General features: G+C 36.5%; 1 protein-coding gene across 7 annotated transcripts; it reads left to right on the top strand.

The window, feature by feature from the left end:
* Positions 1-47: 47 nt before the first annotated feature.
* LOC130467871 (uncharacterized) lies at positions 48-9,756 on the top strand. Of its 7 annotated transcripts, none has more exons than XM_056836856.1 (13): positions 48-248; positions 2,912-3,112; positions 3,857-3,899; positions 4,095-4,820; positions 4,915-5,007; positions 6,183-6,260; positions 6,689-7,980; positions 8,056-8,239; positions 8,316-8,408; positions 8,773-8,904; positions 9,005-9,129; positions 9,218-9,290; positions 9,386-9,756. In XM_056836856.1, the coding sequence occupies exons 3-13, from the start codon at positions 3,858-3,860 to the stop codon at positions 9,491-9,493; spliced, it is 2,946 nt and encodes a 981-aa protein (XP_056692834.1). In that variant the 5' UTR covers positions 48-248; positions 2,912-3,112; position 3,857; the 3' UTR covers positions 9,494-9,756. The 7 variants fall into 7 exon arrangements, with proteins under 7 accessions (XP_056692834.1, XP_056692829.1, XP_056692836.1 ...); XM_056836851.1 differs by having other exon boundaries at positions 4,053-4,820; XM_056836858.1 differs by having other exon boundaries at positions 2,912-3,148.
* Positions 9,757-13,799: the final 4,043 nt, after the last annotated feature.

Here is a 13,799-nt window from a genome sequence, read left to right as displayed (position 1 = left end):
TTGGGATGAGTTTGGAATTGCTGATTTATATCAGTAGGAAGAACTTTCAGCATGCATGGCTTTGTTTCGGCATAACTGACGGACCAAACTTAGGACTCATGCAACTTATACTCTTCAGCAAAAGAATTTGATGCGTATGAATCTGCAATTCATAATCGAAACAGAATATTACTAGAGTTTCAGTGTTGTATTTACGATATATGCTTAAGATTTACACCGTTGTATTACTCCTTTTTCCTATGATAGAGGTATGGGTTTATCATTTCTTTTTTTAATAAGTTATAAAAAATTATTGCTTCTTAATTAATAAATTGTGTACGTATATAATTTTTCATATAATCGATTAAGATTTGATTTCGTAAAACTCTAGCTTTATAATGTGTAATATTTCATTTTATTAGGTACGAGGTTTGAATATTATGAATATGAATGCCCATGTGTTAAATATAGATATAGTCGATAATGAACAGGTGAACAACTACAGAGTAAAATAGGTTTATTATGTGTAATCCTTCAATTTTATTATATTATAAGGATAATGAACAAGTGAACAATTGCAGAGTATGAGATAAATTTTGGTAGTAGTCAACTACCATACTCTATACAGAGTATAATGCTGATAATGAACAGGTGAACAACTACGGAGTAAAATAGGTTTATTATGTGTAATCCTTCAATTTTACTATATTATAAGGATAATGAACAAGTGAACGATTGCCGAGTATGAGATAAATTTTGGTAGTAGTCAACTACCATACTCTATACGAAGTATAATGCTGATAATGAACAGGTGAACAACTACGGAGTGAAATAGGTTTATTATGTGTAATAAATTTTGGTAGTAGTCAACTACCATACTCTATACGGAGCATAATGCTAGCTAATATGCACGATTTTACCCCATAATAAAAATAACATATTATTCATTCCCTCTTTTACTATTAAATTCTCATATATAATATGAGAAAGTTACACAACTTTCACTTCGTAGATTGTTATCATTATTTTAAGTTTTTGTTTTTGATATTGTTATCATTCTTTTATGTTTACTTATTTTATATATATATATATATATATATATATATATATATATATATATATATATATATATATATATATATATATATATATATATATATATATAGGTTTAGGCTCACGTAAAAAGTAGTATTTAGGTGAGTATTTAGGTGAGAAGCGTGAGAAACAACCACGACCATTCGATCACCTTCATCTGACGGATGTCAACTGACGCGCGTAACTAATGACAATTTTAGTAACTTTTAATGTAATTAGTTTTCAAGTCACGTGGTCCTTAAGTCCTTATACCCATAAAGTTTTTTTGACCCAAATTTCCTTTCTGCCTTCTTGTCTTCCCTGTCAAATTTACCAATGGCGTAGCCGTGTAGGTCTCGAACAAAAATGGCCAACAATTCAGATAATTTTTATATTTGTCTTTAATGTATCTCTAATATTTACTCAGTGTATTTCCAATTGTTACCTAATGTATCTTCAATGGGTATTTAATGTATCTTCAATGGTTACTCAATGTAACTAAACACCCATTGATCTCCCTGTTTCTGTGATGTTGTGGAGCTCAATAATGTCGCCCATCCAAGTCATTCAATTTGTAGAGTAAATATTAGATTTCAATTGTGATTTTATTTTTTTTGTCATAATTCTTGCGTAGGAGAGGGAAAGATAGTGTGAGAAACAAGATGAAGGATTTAGTAGCAAGTCTAGGGACGAAAACTGGATTAATGTCAGAGAGTTGGGTAGTGTGGATATGGACATTATTGAAGAAATAACAATAATCATAAATCATACTACCTCACTTCCTAAATAAGTGTCACATTTCCTTTTTTGGCGTTCCCTTATAAATGTCACATTTCTATTTTTGAACATATACTTTTCCCACTTTTCCATACACTTTTCACACTTTTCCATACACTTTTCCTACTTTTCTATAAATCATGATTACTTTTACTTACACATTCTACACTTTTCCACTTTTCAATCCCCACATCCACTTTATTTGTACTTACTCAATTAAACAATTATCCACTTTATCCTTTCCCCAAAAAAAACATTCTCAATCATTAACTCTTACACACTTTACAATTTTATTAATTACCGCACCGAAGCCCAAATATGACACTTATTTAGGAACGGAGGGAGTACTGTATTATGTATTCATTAAAGAGTATTTAAATCCGTGACAAACCAAAGTAATGCTAATTAATTATTGAATAAAAACAAAGAAATTTAACTAAGTATTGTCCTAATAGGGATTTAAAACTGCATGTGGTAGATGAGATCAACCGAGTTGTAGCAAGTTCAACAATAATCTCCTCAACCCTTGTCATCATAACATCTCTAGCCTTTGCAACATGCATATAAGCATATCATGTACGCATCTGTTTGCAAGATCTTATGATGTATCTATAGAGTAGATCTGTTGTATCTCCAATAAATTTTTGATGTATCTTAGCTGTATTACCAGTGTATTTACATTTATCATACGGAGTACTGTAGATGGGTCATGGAGAATATGAATATGGAGGAGAGAGAAAGAGGGGGGTTCGGAGAAGAGAGATAGAATGTGTCTTGTCTTTTTTTTGAGGGTTTCTGAGACTCTACCAGCTAGAGTCTTTTAAGACTATACCAAGGGTATAAAGGTAAATGCAAAGGGATGAAGTTGTTTGGCCCACTTTTAATTTCTTTCTCCTTTTATTTCTCATTCTCTCTCTAAAAATCTGGCCCAAAATTCAAAATTCAAAAAATATAATTTGTTTTCCTTTTAATTATTTTGGGGAAATATTGTTGGCAACTGTAAATTGTAATAACTGATGTAATTAAATTTTAACACCCAACTTTTCACTCTCTCTCCTAAAACTTACCTGGGAAGCTTCAGTTCTTGCAGTTCGTCTCCCGCTCGTTTCGTTTCTTCTCCCTCCAAATTCGGAATCATCAATCGATTAACCGCCTCCCATTCTACAACTTCGTAACTGCCGTAAAACCGCCACACTTCTTAACTGCCGTCCCGTACTATATAATTGATAGGAGGTTGAAGTTTTTTCTTGCGAGAGGAAGTTGGTGAATTGCGAAATCTCAGGTAAAGAGTTAATCTTTATTGAAGAATATTTTATAGGTATTCTGCTGTTATAATCTAGGGTTCATTTCGATTTTGGGTAAAAATCTGATTTTTATTAACAATAATATAATTAGGGTTTATAATTCTGGATTTGGTATGATTTTTATGCAATTCTGATATAAGTTGGTGATTATTATGCAAGTTGTATGATTTCTGGAATATAGAAAGTGTTGATTTTTTACATAGTTTGGAAATTTGCATGCAATTTTACATTGTAGTTGGAAATGACTTTGTACTCTGTACTAAATAATCTTTATCTGATTCAAGTTAGTAATGAATTTGTAGTCATAAATCTTTATCTGAATTATAGTTATAATACGTATTAATTAGATGGTTTGGAGTGGGTTATGTTATAATAAATTTGATTAATAATCCCGAGGTACAAAAATTGTTCTTTAATTGTCATTTTGATTTCTGCTTATGTTGGTCAAAATGTTCTTAAAATATGTTAATGTTTGTGTATTTTGTCATGAATATCCCAAAATATGGTTACTCGTTTATTGAATTGTTATATAAATTGACCAAACGTAGGGTTTAATATTGCTTATATTTGTTATGTTTTGGTTATGTGTTCATCTGTTGCTTCTTATTCAGTGTCGTATTTGTTTGGTAATGCCTAGCTGTTCTGAAAGTTCAAAATCCTGAAGTAATTGTTAGTTTGTTATTCAGTTTCTTATTCACTTTGTTGGCCCCTTGTAATTTCAGGATGGTCTTCAAAAAGGGTCACACCGGATCAAATAAGCAATGGGTGAGTGTTGTTAAGTGTTGTTTATATAATTTTATGATAGCCATATAATATTTTGGTTGGTATTACTTAATATTGTATATGTCTTTTCATTAAATAATCATGAATATGTTTGTGCATTACGTAATCATGGAATTTGTTTTCGTATATTAGCAGAAATTTGCAATGAATGAAGTTTTTAAGGATAAACCTCCCCAGGTACCCGGCACTAGTAACCGTAAGAAGTATGTGGAACCGGAAATTGATGAAGATGATGAAGAGTACGAGGAAGATCTCGTTGGATCAGGGGATGATAGTGAAGATACACCATATGAAGAGGAGGGTGAGGAATTAGAGGACGAAGAAGAAGACGACGACGAAGAGTATGTAGATGAGGATGAGGATGAGGGGGAAAATGATGTTGGTGTAAAGTGTAAGTTGAAAAATCAGGGCAGGAAAACGGGTAATGCTAAAGGAAGGCGTCCTGTTGTTGTAGAGGAGGATGATGAGTTTTATGATGATCTTGAAGTTGATGCTCGTGCTAAGTTGAAGATGAAAGAGCGCTGTAGGAAGTATGCTAAGAGCAGGCGTTTAGCTAATGATGTAGAGGATGAAGGAAATGATGATGAAGAGGATGACGAGGAAGATGGAGAAGCTGATGTCCGTAGAGTGGGGAAGAAGCATCCGAAGAATGTAGGCCAAAATGTTAGGCGGTATCCAGAAGATGAACAACATGGGTTGAGGAAGAAACATTTGAAGGTGATTAGGAAGAGGCGTCGTGGGGATACTGATGACGAGGAAGAACAGGGGAAGCCTGTGAAGAAGAAGTTGTTGCTGAAGAAAAAGGTTGGTAAGATTGTTGATAAAGAGCGTAGAAAAGGAAAGTCTCCTCTTAAAGACAAGGGAATGACTAAGAGAGGCAAGAATAGGAGAGTGTTTCTGCGGGTATGAATGACATCTATACCGTTATTTTAATATGTATTCATTAAATTAGTATCAACTAGTTGTTTAATAATATGTTGTTGTACCCTCTGATCAGGTTCCAATCCCCCAACATCCAATGTCTAGGGGTGAATATGCCAAGTGTCATGATGTTGTAGTTGCTACCCAAAGGGCTAATTGCGATCGCAAGGTATATGGTAATTTAATTCTTGAGATTATGATTATGTGATTGTGAAGCAGATATTATGTTAGGTTCTGACTTACTTAATGGCATGTTGGTAGCAACCGAGTGTTATATGCCGCACTGATGCTTTCTCAAAGATCATTGCTGGATTTGATGACTCTAGAAGAGCCTGTGTGCAAAAAATGGGGTTTGGAGGATTGTTGGAGTTGAAAATATCCAAGCTTCCGAGGCAGCTTTGTTATTGGCTTATGACCAGATTGGACGGAGTCAACAGTTATCTGGTAGGTGGTGACGGGCATGTGTTGCCGATCACACCTGGCCATTGGGAAGATGTGTTTGGTTTGAGGAACAGCGGGCTTCCCGTCCCTGAAAAGGATTCTGATTTGCCGGCTGGAAAAGCTCTAGCGTATGCAGTGAAGTATGGTGAGAAAACCCTGCAAACAACAAGACCACAATACTGATATCCAACGCAACTCGCGTGTTGTTAGGTCCCTTGGACAAGCTCGGCAACTTAGTGCCGCTCGCAAATCAACGTCAAAGGACTGAGTTCATGGAGAACTTCATGATTGTGCTAATGGGACAGATTCTTTGTCCTTCTACTGATGGTGCAAACATGTCGACGAAACTGCTAGGTGCTGTATGTGTTGCAAAGGACGCAGATCAGTATAACTGGTGTGAGTTTTGTCACAAATGGCTGCTAGACTACGCGATCACATGCCAGCGGAAGCTAGAAGTTCAGGGTTATGCGGCTGGGACTGGTGGTTGTGTTTTGTTTTTGTTGGTGAGTGCTCTCCTGAAATTGACATTTAATAATTATGTTCATTATAAGTGTTGTATGTTGTAGTCCTTTTCTGGCATGTTTTAATTAGTTATCCATTTCTGGCAGTTTTTTATCTAGATCGTTTATGTCGGCTTCCTGTCCGTTAGGACGAGTTCCCCAGACTAAAAGTCTGGACTGAGGAGGAAGTGGAGAAGGTGAAACTTCATGATAGGAAGCCTACCGAAGACTATGGGAGGTTATCGGTGTGTATTCTCCTATGATCAATATATGTGGTGTTTGTTGCTTTAAATATGACATTGTTATTAGTACTTCTTAAATATATGTGGTGTTTGTTGCTTTAAATATGACATTGTTATTAGTACTTCTTAAATATATTCTTGATTTTATTTCATTTCAACAGACGGTTGATGTTGTTTACCGGGAGCCCCGTCCTCTATTTGGAGAAAGAAGGCCGTTGGCAGAAGAGGTTGCTGATCTGGTATGAGTAGCAGTAGTTTGATATCAATTTTTCTGGTATTGGTATTAAACACATTCTATATGCTGTTGTTTGAAGGACGATATACAAGTGTACAAGTGTAGCTTCAGAAAGCTTATAATAATACCTTGGGAGGATTCTGTAGTCCAATGACAATGAAAGAATGGTGATTCTTTCATTTAAGGACTGCTTAATCCCCCAAAGTATTATTGTGAAGTCTTTTAAAGCAGATGAAAGACTTATGAGTGTCATGGTGGTTAAGAAATTTGGTACACCGGACTGTGTACCAAATAATAGAAACTAGAATATATTTGTAAATACTGAACGTGTACCAAACGGTATTATTTGCATTTTTATAGACGGTTCATTATTAATAATATTGTGTCATTGTATTAGACTAAAGCGTCCTATTTGTTTGACCTTGGTATTAGGTTATGGAAAGGATGGCCCCCTTACTGCAAGACCTCCGTGCCGTGATACGAGAACAAGTAATCATACGCAGGCTGGGGGCAAAGGAAAGTGTTGCTGAAAAAGATCCCTCCCCTGGTGTTGCTGAAAAAGATCCCTCCCCTGCTAGCAGTTCCCATCGCCAAATCAGCGATAATGCTTATATTAACGTGGATGGTGAGCCAATGGCGGTGGATAAGTCGGTCAACAAGGTCCTGAGTGAGTTAGATGTCATTGTACTGGAGGAGGATGAAACAGACAATGTGCAACACACAGTGGAACAACCATTGGGAGGTGAAGAAAATGTGTTTGTGAATTACCAGTCCTTGCCTGTGGAGCAGCCCGTGTTTGAGTTTCTGCATGTTCCAGCAGTGGTGGCCGTGCAGAATGAGCCTATGGAGGAGGCAGAGCAATTGCAGCAGGGCCCCCCACAGCAAGTGGTTGAGCTAGTGCAGAATGAGCCTATGGTGGCAGAGCAACTGCAGAAGGGACCCCCACAGCAGGCCCCCCCACAGCAAGTGGTTGAGCTAGTGCAGCACTTGGAGGCCATGCAGAATGAGCCTATGGAGGCACTGCCGCAACACGAGCCACAACAAGAGCCACGTCATGAGCCTGTCCAGCAAGGTCATACCGAGGGAGACCAAGGCGAACCACAAGAAGAAGGGCTAGTGGTGCCTGTTGTGCAGCAAGAGGCAGACCCCCAGGGCCCAGTAGAAGAGCCACCACAAAATGATTTTGCGGAGCCACAAAATGATGTTTTGGAGGACCCCGAAAACGAAGATGAAGAAGATGGCGAGGAAGGTGATGAAGAAGATGGCGAGGAAGGTGACGAAGATGAAGAAGATGTTGGTAATACCGCGGATCAAGATAAACCTGGTGATGATGATGATGAGAACCAAGGAGCAAATGGTGGTACAACGGGTCCGGTTGCGGGTGAAGCTGAAGGTGCAGATAATGCAGAGGGTCCGGGTGCCGATGGGACCGAGAATACAAGGGGTGGGGGTGAAGGTTTGGACCATGGTGCTGTTCATGGTTCCAATCCTGAAGATTTTGATGGTGCTGAACCAGGTGGTGATGGTCAGGTGAGAACAAGAATAAAGGCAGCGAGGCCTAAACCTAGTCCCAAACCCCGCACTGCGACAAAGAGATCCCGTAAGCCTAGTGAGAAGGCAATAGCAATGAGAAAACCTCGTCAACGACTAGGTATTAGAATGACGAAGGCAGACAGTTCTATTTTGAAGTACGTAGAGGCTTACGACACCAAAAAGAAAGCAGGGTATGTTCGATTCTCTAAAAGATGATAATTACCCCACTGTTTGTTGAAATCTACTAAATCGTTGTTGTTTTGCAGAGGGGCTATGTTGATTGAATATGATGGGAACGACGCAAACCAGCAGATGTGTTACTCGGTTGTTCACCCCAGGTCCTATGTGAATTCCCAGTATGTTCGTACAATTGGATATCTCTACAACCGGGAGTGGGCTAGTGAATTTCCAAAGAGTTGTCGCAGACTTATGCTTGACTCTATGTTTGCAGTGAGTACTAAAACTAGGTCTTTAATATACGTTATGCTTGATCCAGTTTATTGAATGCTAAATCCTATGTTGGCAGCATCAAAAGCTAAAGACGAAAGAAACATATGCTGGGTTGTTGAAGAAGTGGTCGCAACCACTTAGGAAGGTGGTCTCCTCGGATATTTCTGTGGTATTACCATCTTATACTATTCATCCCTCATTATTAGATATTTTGTATGTTCGCAATAGTTGACTCATGTTGACTTAACACATGATCGCTAACCAAAACATCATCATGCATGTGACTATTATCCATATTCATTGGTACCAAACGTTCACATGGCATGTGATTGGGACCCATTGTCCTTAGGTTTGATACAAACAGTTGATGGTGTTGTTCCGTATTGGTACCAAAAGTCGTTAGGAATTGGTATATTGAATACCAAACATTATATTGTGTACCTGTTTTGTTAGTCCATATCTCATCACCTATGTGTCATTGTTATTACTGAATGAAGACAGGTTTAAGAGATATTAGACTTTGTAAATTACAGGTTTTTGTTCCAGTTGTCGAAAACGAACACTGGTGGTGTGTTGCTTTTGCACTCAAAGACCTGAAGATATGGTTCATTGACAGCATGTATAAAAATCCCGCTGCAGAGCATTCTGCGGAATTAAAGAAATTGGTATACGGACTAGAGATTTGTAGTCCTTACTAATTTTTGCGGTGGTAAACATTATTGAATAGTGTTTTTAGCTTCATTTAACCAGTTTTTTAAATTCCAGATACCTGCCGTTGACTACGTCTTACTGGAGACTGACAAGGAGTTTAACGCATCCCCGGCATGGCAGACTAAGCAAATGGGGAAATGGCCCCTGGATGTTGTTGGTTTTCCTGATTATAATGACAAGTATATGGCCGTTGAAATTCCCTTAGTTTATTTTCCCTCAGTTGTGTACATTTAATATATAATTAACTATGCTATTCCTCCTACACAGTCATGCATGCGGGGTTGTGATGCTTATGGCGATCCGGGAGACTGCTAATGCTTTCAAAAAGTCAATGCATGTGGTAAGTGTTATGTTAATCAAATTTGTTGATTGGAACATAACGTTATGTTAAAATACACTTAGCATAACATACTGGTTATTTACTTTCCATGGCAGGGGGAGATAGGCGCTGCCCGGAAGGCTCTGTTCTTGTCCCATTTGAATTCAGACTACAACTCTTGCCGTCCATTGATACCGGAGATAATTGCTACCCATTGCCGTTGATTTATAATAGTCTAGTGTCATGAACTTATGTTTATTTTAGTTCGAGTGTTTAATCATCAACTTTGTTTATCGGTTGCGTATGAACTATACCGTGCTTTTGTTGTTTGGTGACCAATACTTCCCTTACATTATGCATTTTGGTTAAAGGGGATGGAATATTTTGTAGTTTTGGCACCAATATATGTGTGTAATATTTTAACGACATTGTTCTGTATTGCAATGTCGTCAAGTTCTACAAGTTGATCCCTTTAAATGTTGGTTTAGTCAAATTTCTTATGATTTGTTACCCCCAACACTCGCTGGTGTTGATCCCTTTTACATTTGTGTTTTTAGTTCGTGTACTACAAGTTGTGTTCATTTCAAACTTCTTATGATTTGGTGTGAAAATGTGTTATTAGCCTGGTACCCAATGTCATATAGGTTTGGTACAATATTAACTTTTATAGCTGTGGTACCCAAAGTCATATATGTATAGTTGGTACCCAATGCGTGCACCTGAAATAAAACGACATAAAAAACACATATAACGCGCGTGTTTAACAAAAGAACATTTATCTTGAACAAAAGAACAATACCCTAGAACAAAAGAATATTAAAGGCTCTAGTCTTCTCATCTCTGTTTTTTGCGTTATTTATTCGATTTGCTTTCTTCTTGCGATATATATTTTTCTGCTTCAACATCAAATTAAATCGATTATCTTCTTCTGCAAATAATGTTTTGATGAATTTGATTTTGTAATAATCGTGTGTTTGATGATTTAGTTTTTGTAATAATCGAGTTTTGGTGTTTTTGATGATTTTAATGAATCAAATTATGTAACAACACATTGATTTCATTGAAATCGCTGATTGATTTTGAAGAATTTGATTATGTAAATACGATTTTTTTTCATAAAAGGACTGTTTTACCTCTATATGCTCGTATTACAAGAAAAGTTTCTTTATGGTAGAAAAATAGACCATTTTCGTTTCATAATTTGTTCTTTCATTATATTGTTTTCTTATTTTTTATTATTTTCAATTTCATTTGTGTTTCATAACTTGTTGTTTTTATGTTATTGTGTTATTTTTCTTCTTACTTTTTATTTATCCTTTGTTCTCTTGGTTGCGTTCTTTTTATTATTATCAATGTTATTGTTGAATAAGGTACTTGTCTTGTTCTTTTAGTCTCTCCATTTGTTCTTTTAGTCTTTTGGCATCCTTGATTTGAGTTAATCTTTAGTTATACGTTGGATGCATTGTTACGTTGGATCCAAAATAACTGTAATTATATGTAAGTTAGTTTAAGTGTATAATAACTGTAATGATATCCAAATAACTGTAAGTTAATCCAAATAACTGTATGTATTTACAAAAATATTTAACTGAAATATGCAACTGTAATTTTTTAATTTCCGATTTTTTAATTAGTCGTTCATGTAATAGGGTTATCGTATGACGTTCATTCAATCACCATAATATATTAAAATATTTAAAATTTACGACCAAACACCATAATTCACATCTAAACAACAGATAAACTTTAAACTTAATCTTAAACTTTAAATCACATAACATAAATCACATAACATAAAAAAACAGATAAACTCCTTAAACAACAGATAACAACGTATTGTTGAATAAGCATCTTCCCTCCTTAAACAACATATTCAGGTTCTTCCTTGCGGGGGTGGTGGTGGGGAAGGTGTCTCATCTCCTCTCCTTCGTTTTTTTTCATTCACTTGAGGAGGAGTTCTTGGTCTTATGTTCACATCAGCTTCAAGTTCAGCCACAACCTCCTCGATCTCCTCAGCATCAGGTTCAACATCAGCTTCAAGTACGTCCTCGATCTCCTGAGCGACGTTCACTACAGCAACATCCTCGATCGCCTCTTCGATGTTCACTGCACCAACTTCCGGAACAACACCTAGGGGAACATCTGGAATTGGTAAATTGGCATCCAATTCCTGATCACCAGCAACACCTAGGGGAACATCTAGAATTGCTAAATCGGCATCCAATTCAGCGTGTAGGTGGAGCAACGGGTCGGGGTGTTCCTCATGAATGCCCTCAGCTTCAAACACTTGCCAATAATGCTCGAGAAGTTCTTCGAAAGTAAGGACGTCCTCTAGTGGAGTGTGTGGAGGAGTGGGAATTGGGGTACCTCCCGAGCTTGAAGACGAAGAAGCCATGGTGGTTGAAAAGGAGAAAATGTGGTTACACAAAGGTGTTTTGGAGGGAAAAATGGGTTTTGGAAAATGGTGGTTTAAGTATGGTATTTATAGATATCAAACTCCCTTGATTCGATGGTGTACGTCATACGATAGTAGGGGAGTTAGATGGTCGTTTTGAAAATTTAAATTAGTTGGTATACGTTTTGGGTATACGAAATGGTATTGAAAATTGTTACTTTTTTTTTAGAATTGTGCCCTAATTAATATCCAAACACGCCTAGTTAATAATTGTGCCCTAATTACTACCCAAACACGCCTAGACAATAATTGCACTGCACTAATGAATAAGCCTTGCATTGGTACCAGAAATTTAAAATTAATACATATTAGAATTAGTTGTACATGTTTAAAATTAATACATATTAGAATTAGTTGTACATGTTTAATATTAAAATTAATACATGTTTAATGGAAAAATTAGTGTGCAATGAAAAGATAAATTTATTATCTAATGTTAATATAATAAATTTATTATCTAATGTTATTATCATAAGACACACTTACAAACATCTCAAACCCTAATTTCATAAACAAAGAGACACTAAAATACTAGTAATGTGTGCAACATACACTGCGTCACACAATATGACAAATTTGAACATAATATTTACAACTTACACTGCGTCACACTAACTTACTATTAATATGTACAACTTATAATGCGTCACACCTTACTTTAGCAAACATACGAAATTTCACTCCCGAAGCAATGTATTGTCTCACGGAGCAAGTGTAGGGGACTTGATACGCTCAATTCCTATATTAAGATCAATCACCCTTTGTTCTGCGTCATCATATTGCTCAATGATTTCTTTCATATGGTCATATAGATCTCCATGACCACCAATACGCAGCGCCTGGTGAAGCGATGTGAAGAACTGACGTTGGATGGATTTCAATCGATGTATATGTTCTTTGCAATTTCGTATCCCATTCTCCCATTACCTTGTTCATTTCATCAACGCCTTGTTCCACATCGTCATAGCTCTGTAGCAAATCCTTGAAAAGGGTCTCAGCCCGACTATTCCCTTCCCACCTCATTCTTATCATTGTTGATTTTATGTGTTCACACTGATTTTTTTTCGCGTCCTTGATTTGTTGAACCTTTGCATTAATTTCTGCCATGGCACGTTCTTCCGCCGTGGGTCTACGCGGGACGCTAGACCATCTTGAGTTTGCGGATGATGCCATTTGATTTTCGTATTTCTAACAAATGTGTTCTCCTAAATATGCACTCTTAAAACGTGGCGTAGTCCGACCTATTTATAGAAGACGATCACTGGGTCCGTCCTTATCCAAATAATGTGGAAATAAATAACTACCCTAATAATGAAAATAATGAAACTGCCTTTAACTACCAATAATGTGGAAATAAATAACTATCCTTTATTATTATAATAATGAAAATAATGACCCTTTATTATTATAATAATGAAAATAATGAAACTGCCTTTAACTACCAATCGGGGGAAATAAATAACTACCCTTTATTATTATAATAATGAAAATAATGAAACTGCCTTTAACTACCAACCGGCTAGTACTAGACTATGTTACCCTTTCTTTTAAAAAAAATTAGTACTAGAGATTGGAGACTATAACAAAAACAACATAAGGGAAGTTATATTTAGTACAAGGTTACCAATACGAATACATAAGGAGTTCTAAACATAAGAAGTTCTAAACATACGAGTACAAATCGTCTCTTATGTAACATGAAGTATAACATAAGGATTTCTAAGCATAAGAAGAAATAGTACTAGAGACTGGGGACTATTTAATACAACTCATATCATTTACGATGAATCGAATGCCGATGATAGTCTTTAAATCTCCTCACTAGCGTCGCTGTTCGAACTATCTTCTTCGTCAGCTGAATCCTCCACAACATGCTTCATGTATTCTTCATCGAAGTACCATTTCCCCGTGTAGCGCATTGCATTTGCCAATGCCATCTGCCTTTCGTAAGACTCAGGATAATTATGTTCAGAGTAAAACGGATTTTCTAGTAACAAATCAAGCTCGCTCATTGTGTCTAACCCATTAATGTCTATCATTTCGTTCTTAAACTTCAAATACTTACAATCATCGTA

The sequence above is a fragment of the Spinacia oleracea genome, chromosome 1 (genome assembly GCF_020520425.1).
Source record: "Spinacia oleracea cultivar Varoflay chromosome 1, BTI_SOV_V1, whole genome shotgun sequence".
Classification (NCBI taxonomy): Eukaryota; Viridiplantae; Streptophyta; class Magnoliopsida; order Caryophyllales; family Amaranthaceae; genus Spinacia; species Spinacia oleracea.
Note: the sequence above shows the minus strand (reverse complement) of the source record. Positions and strands in the feature narration are given on the sequence as shown.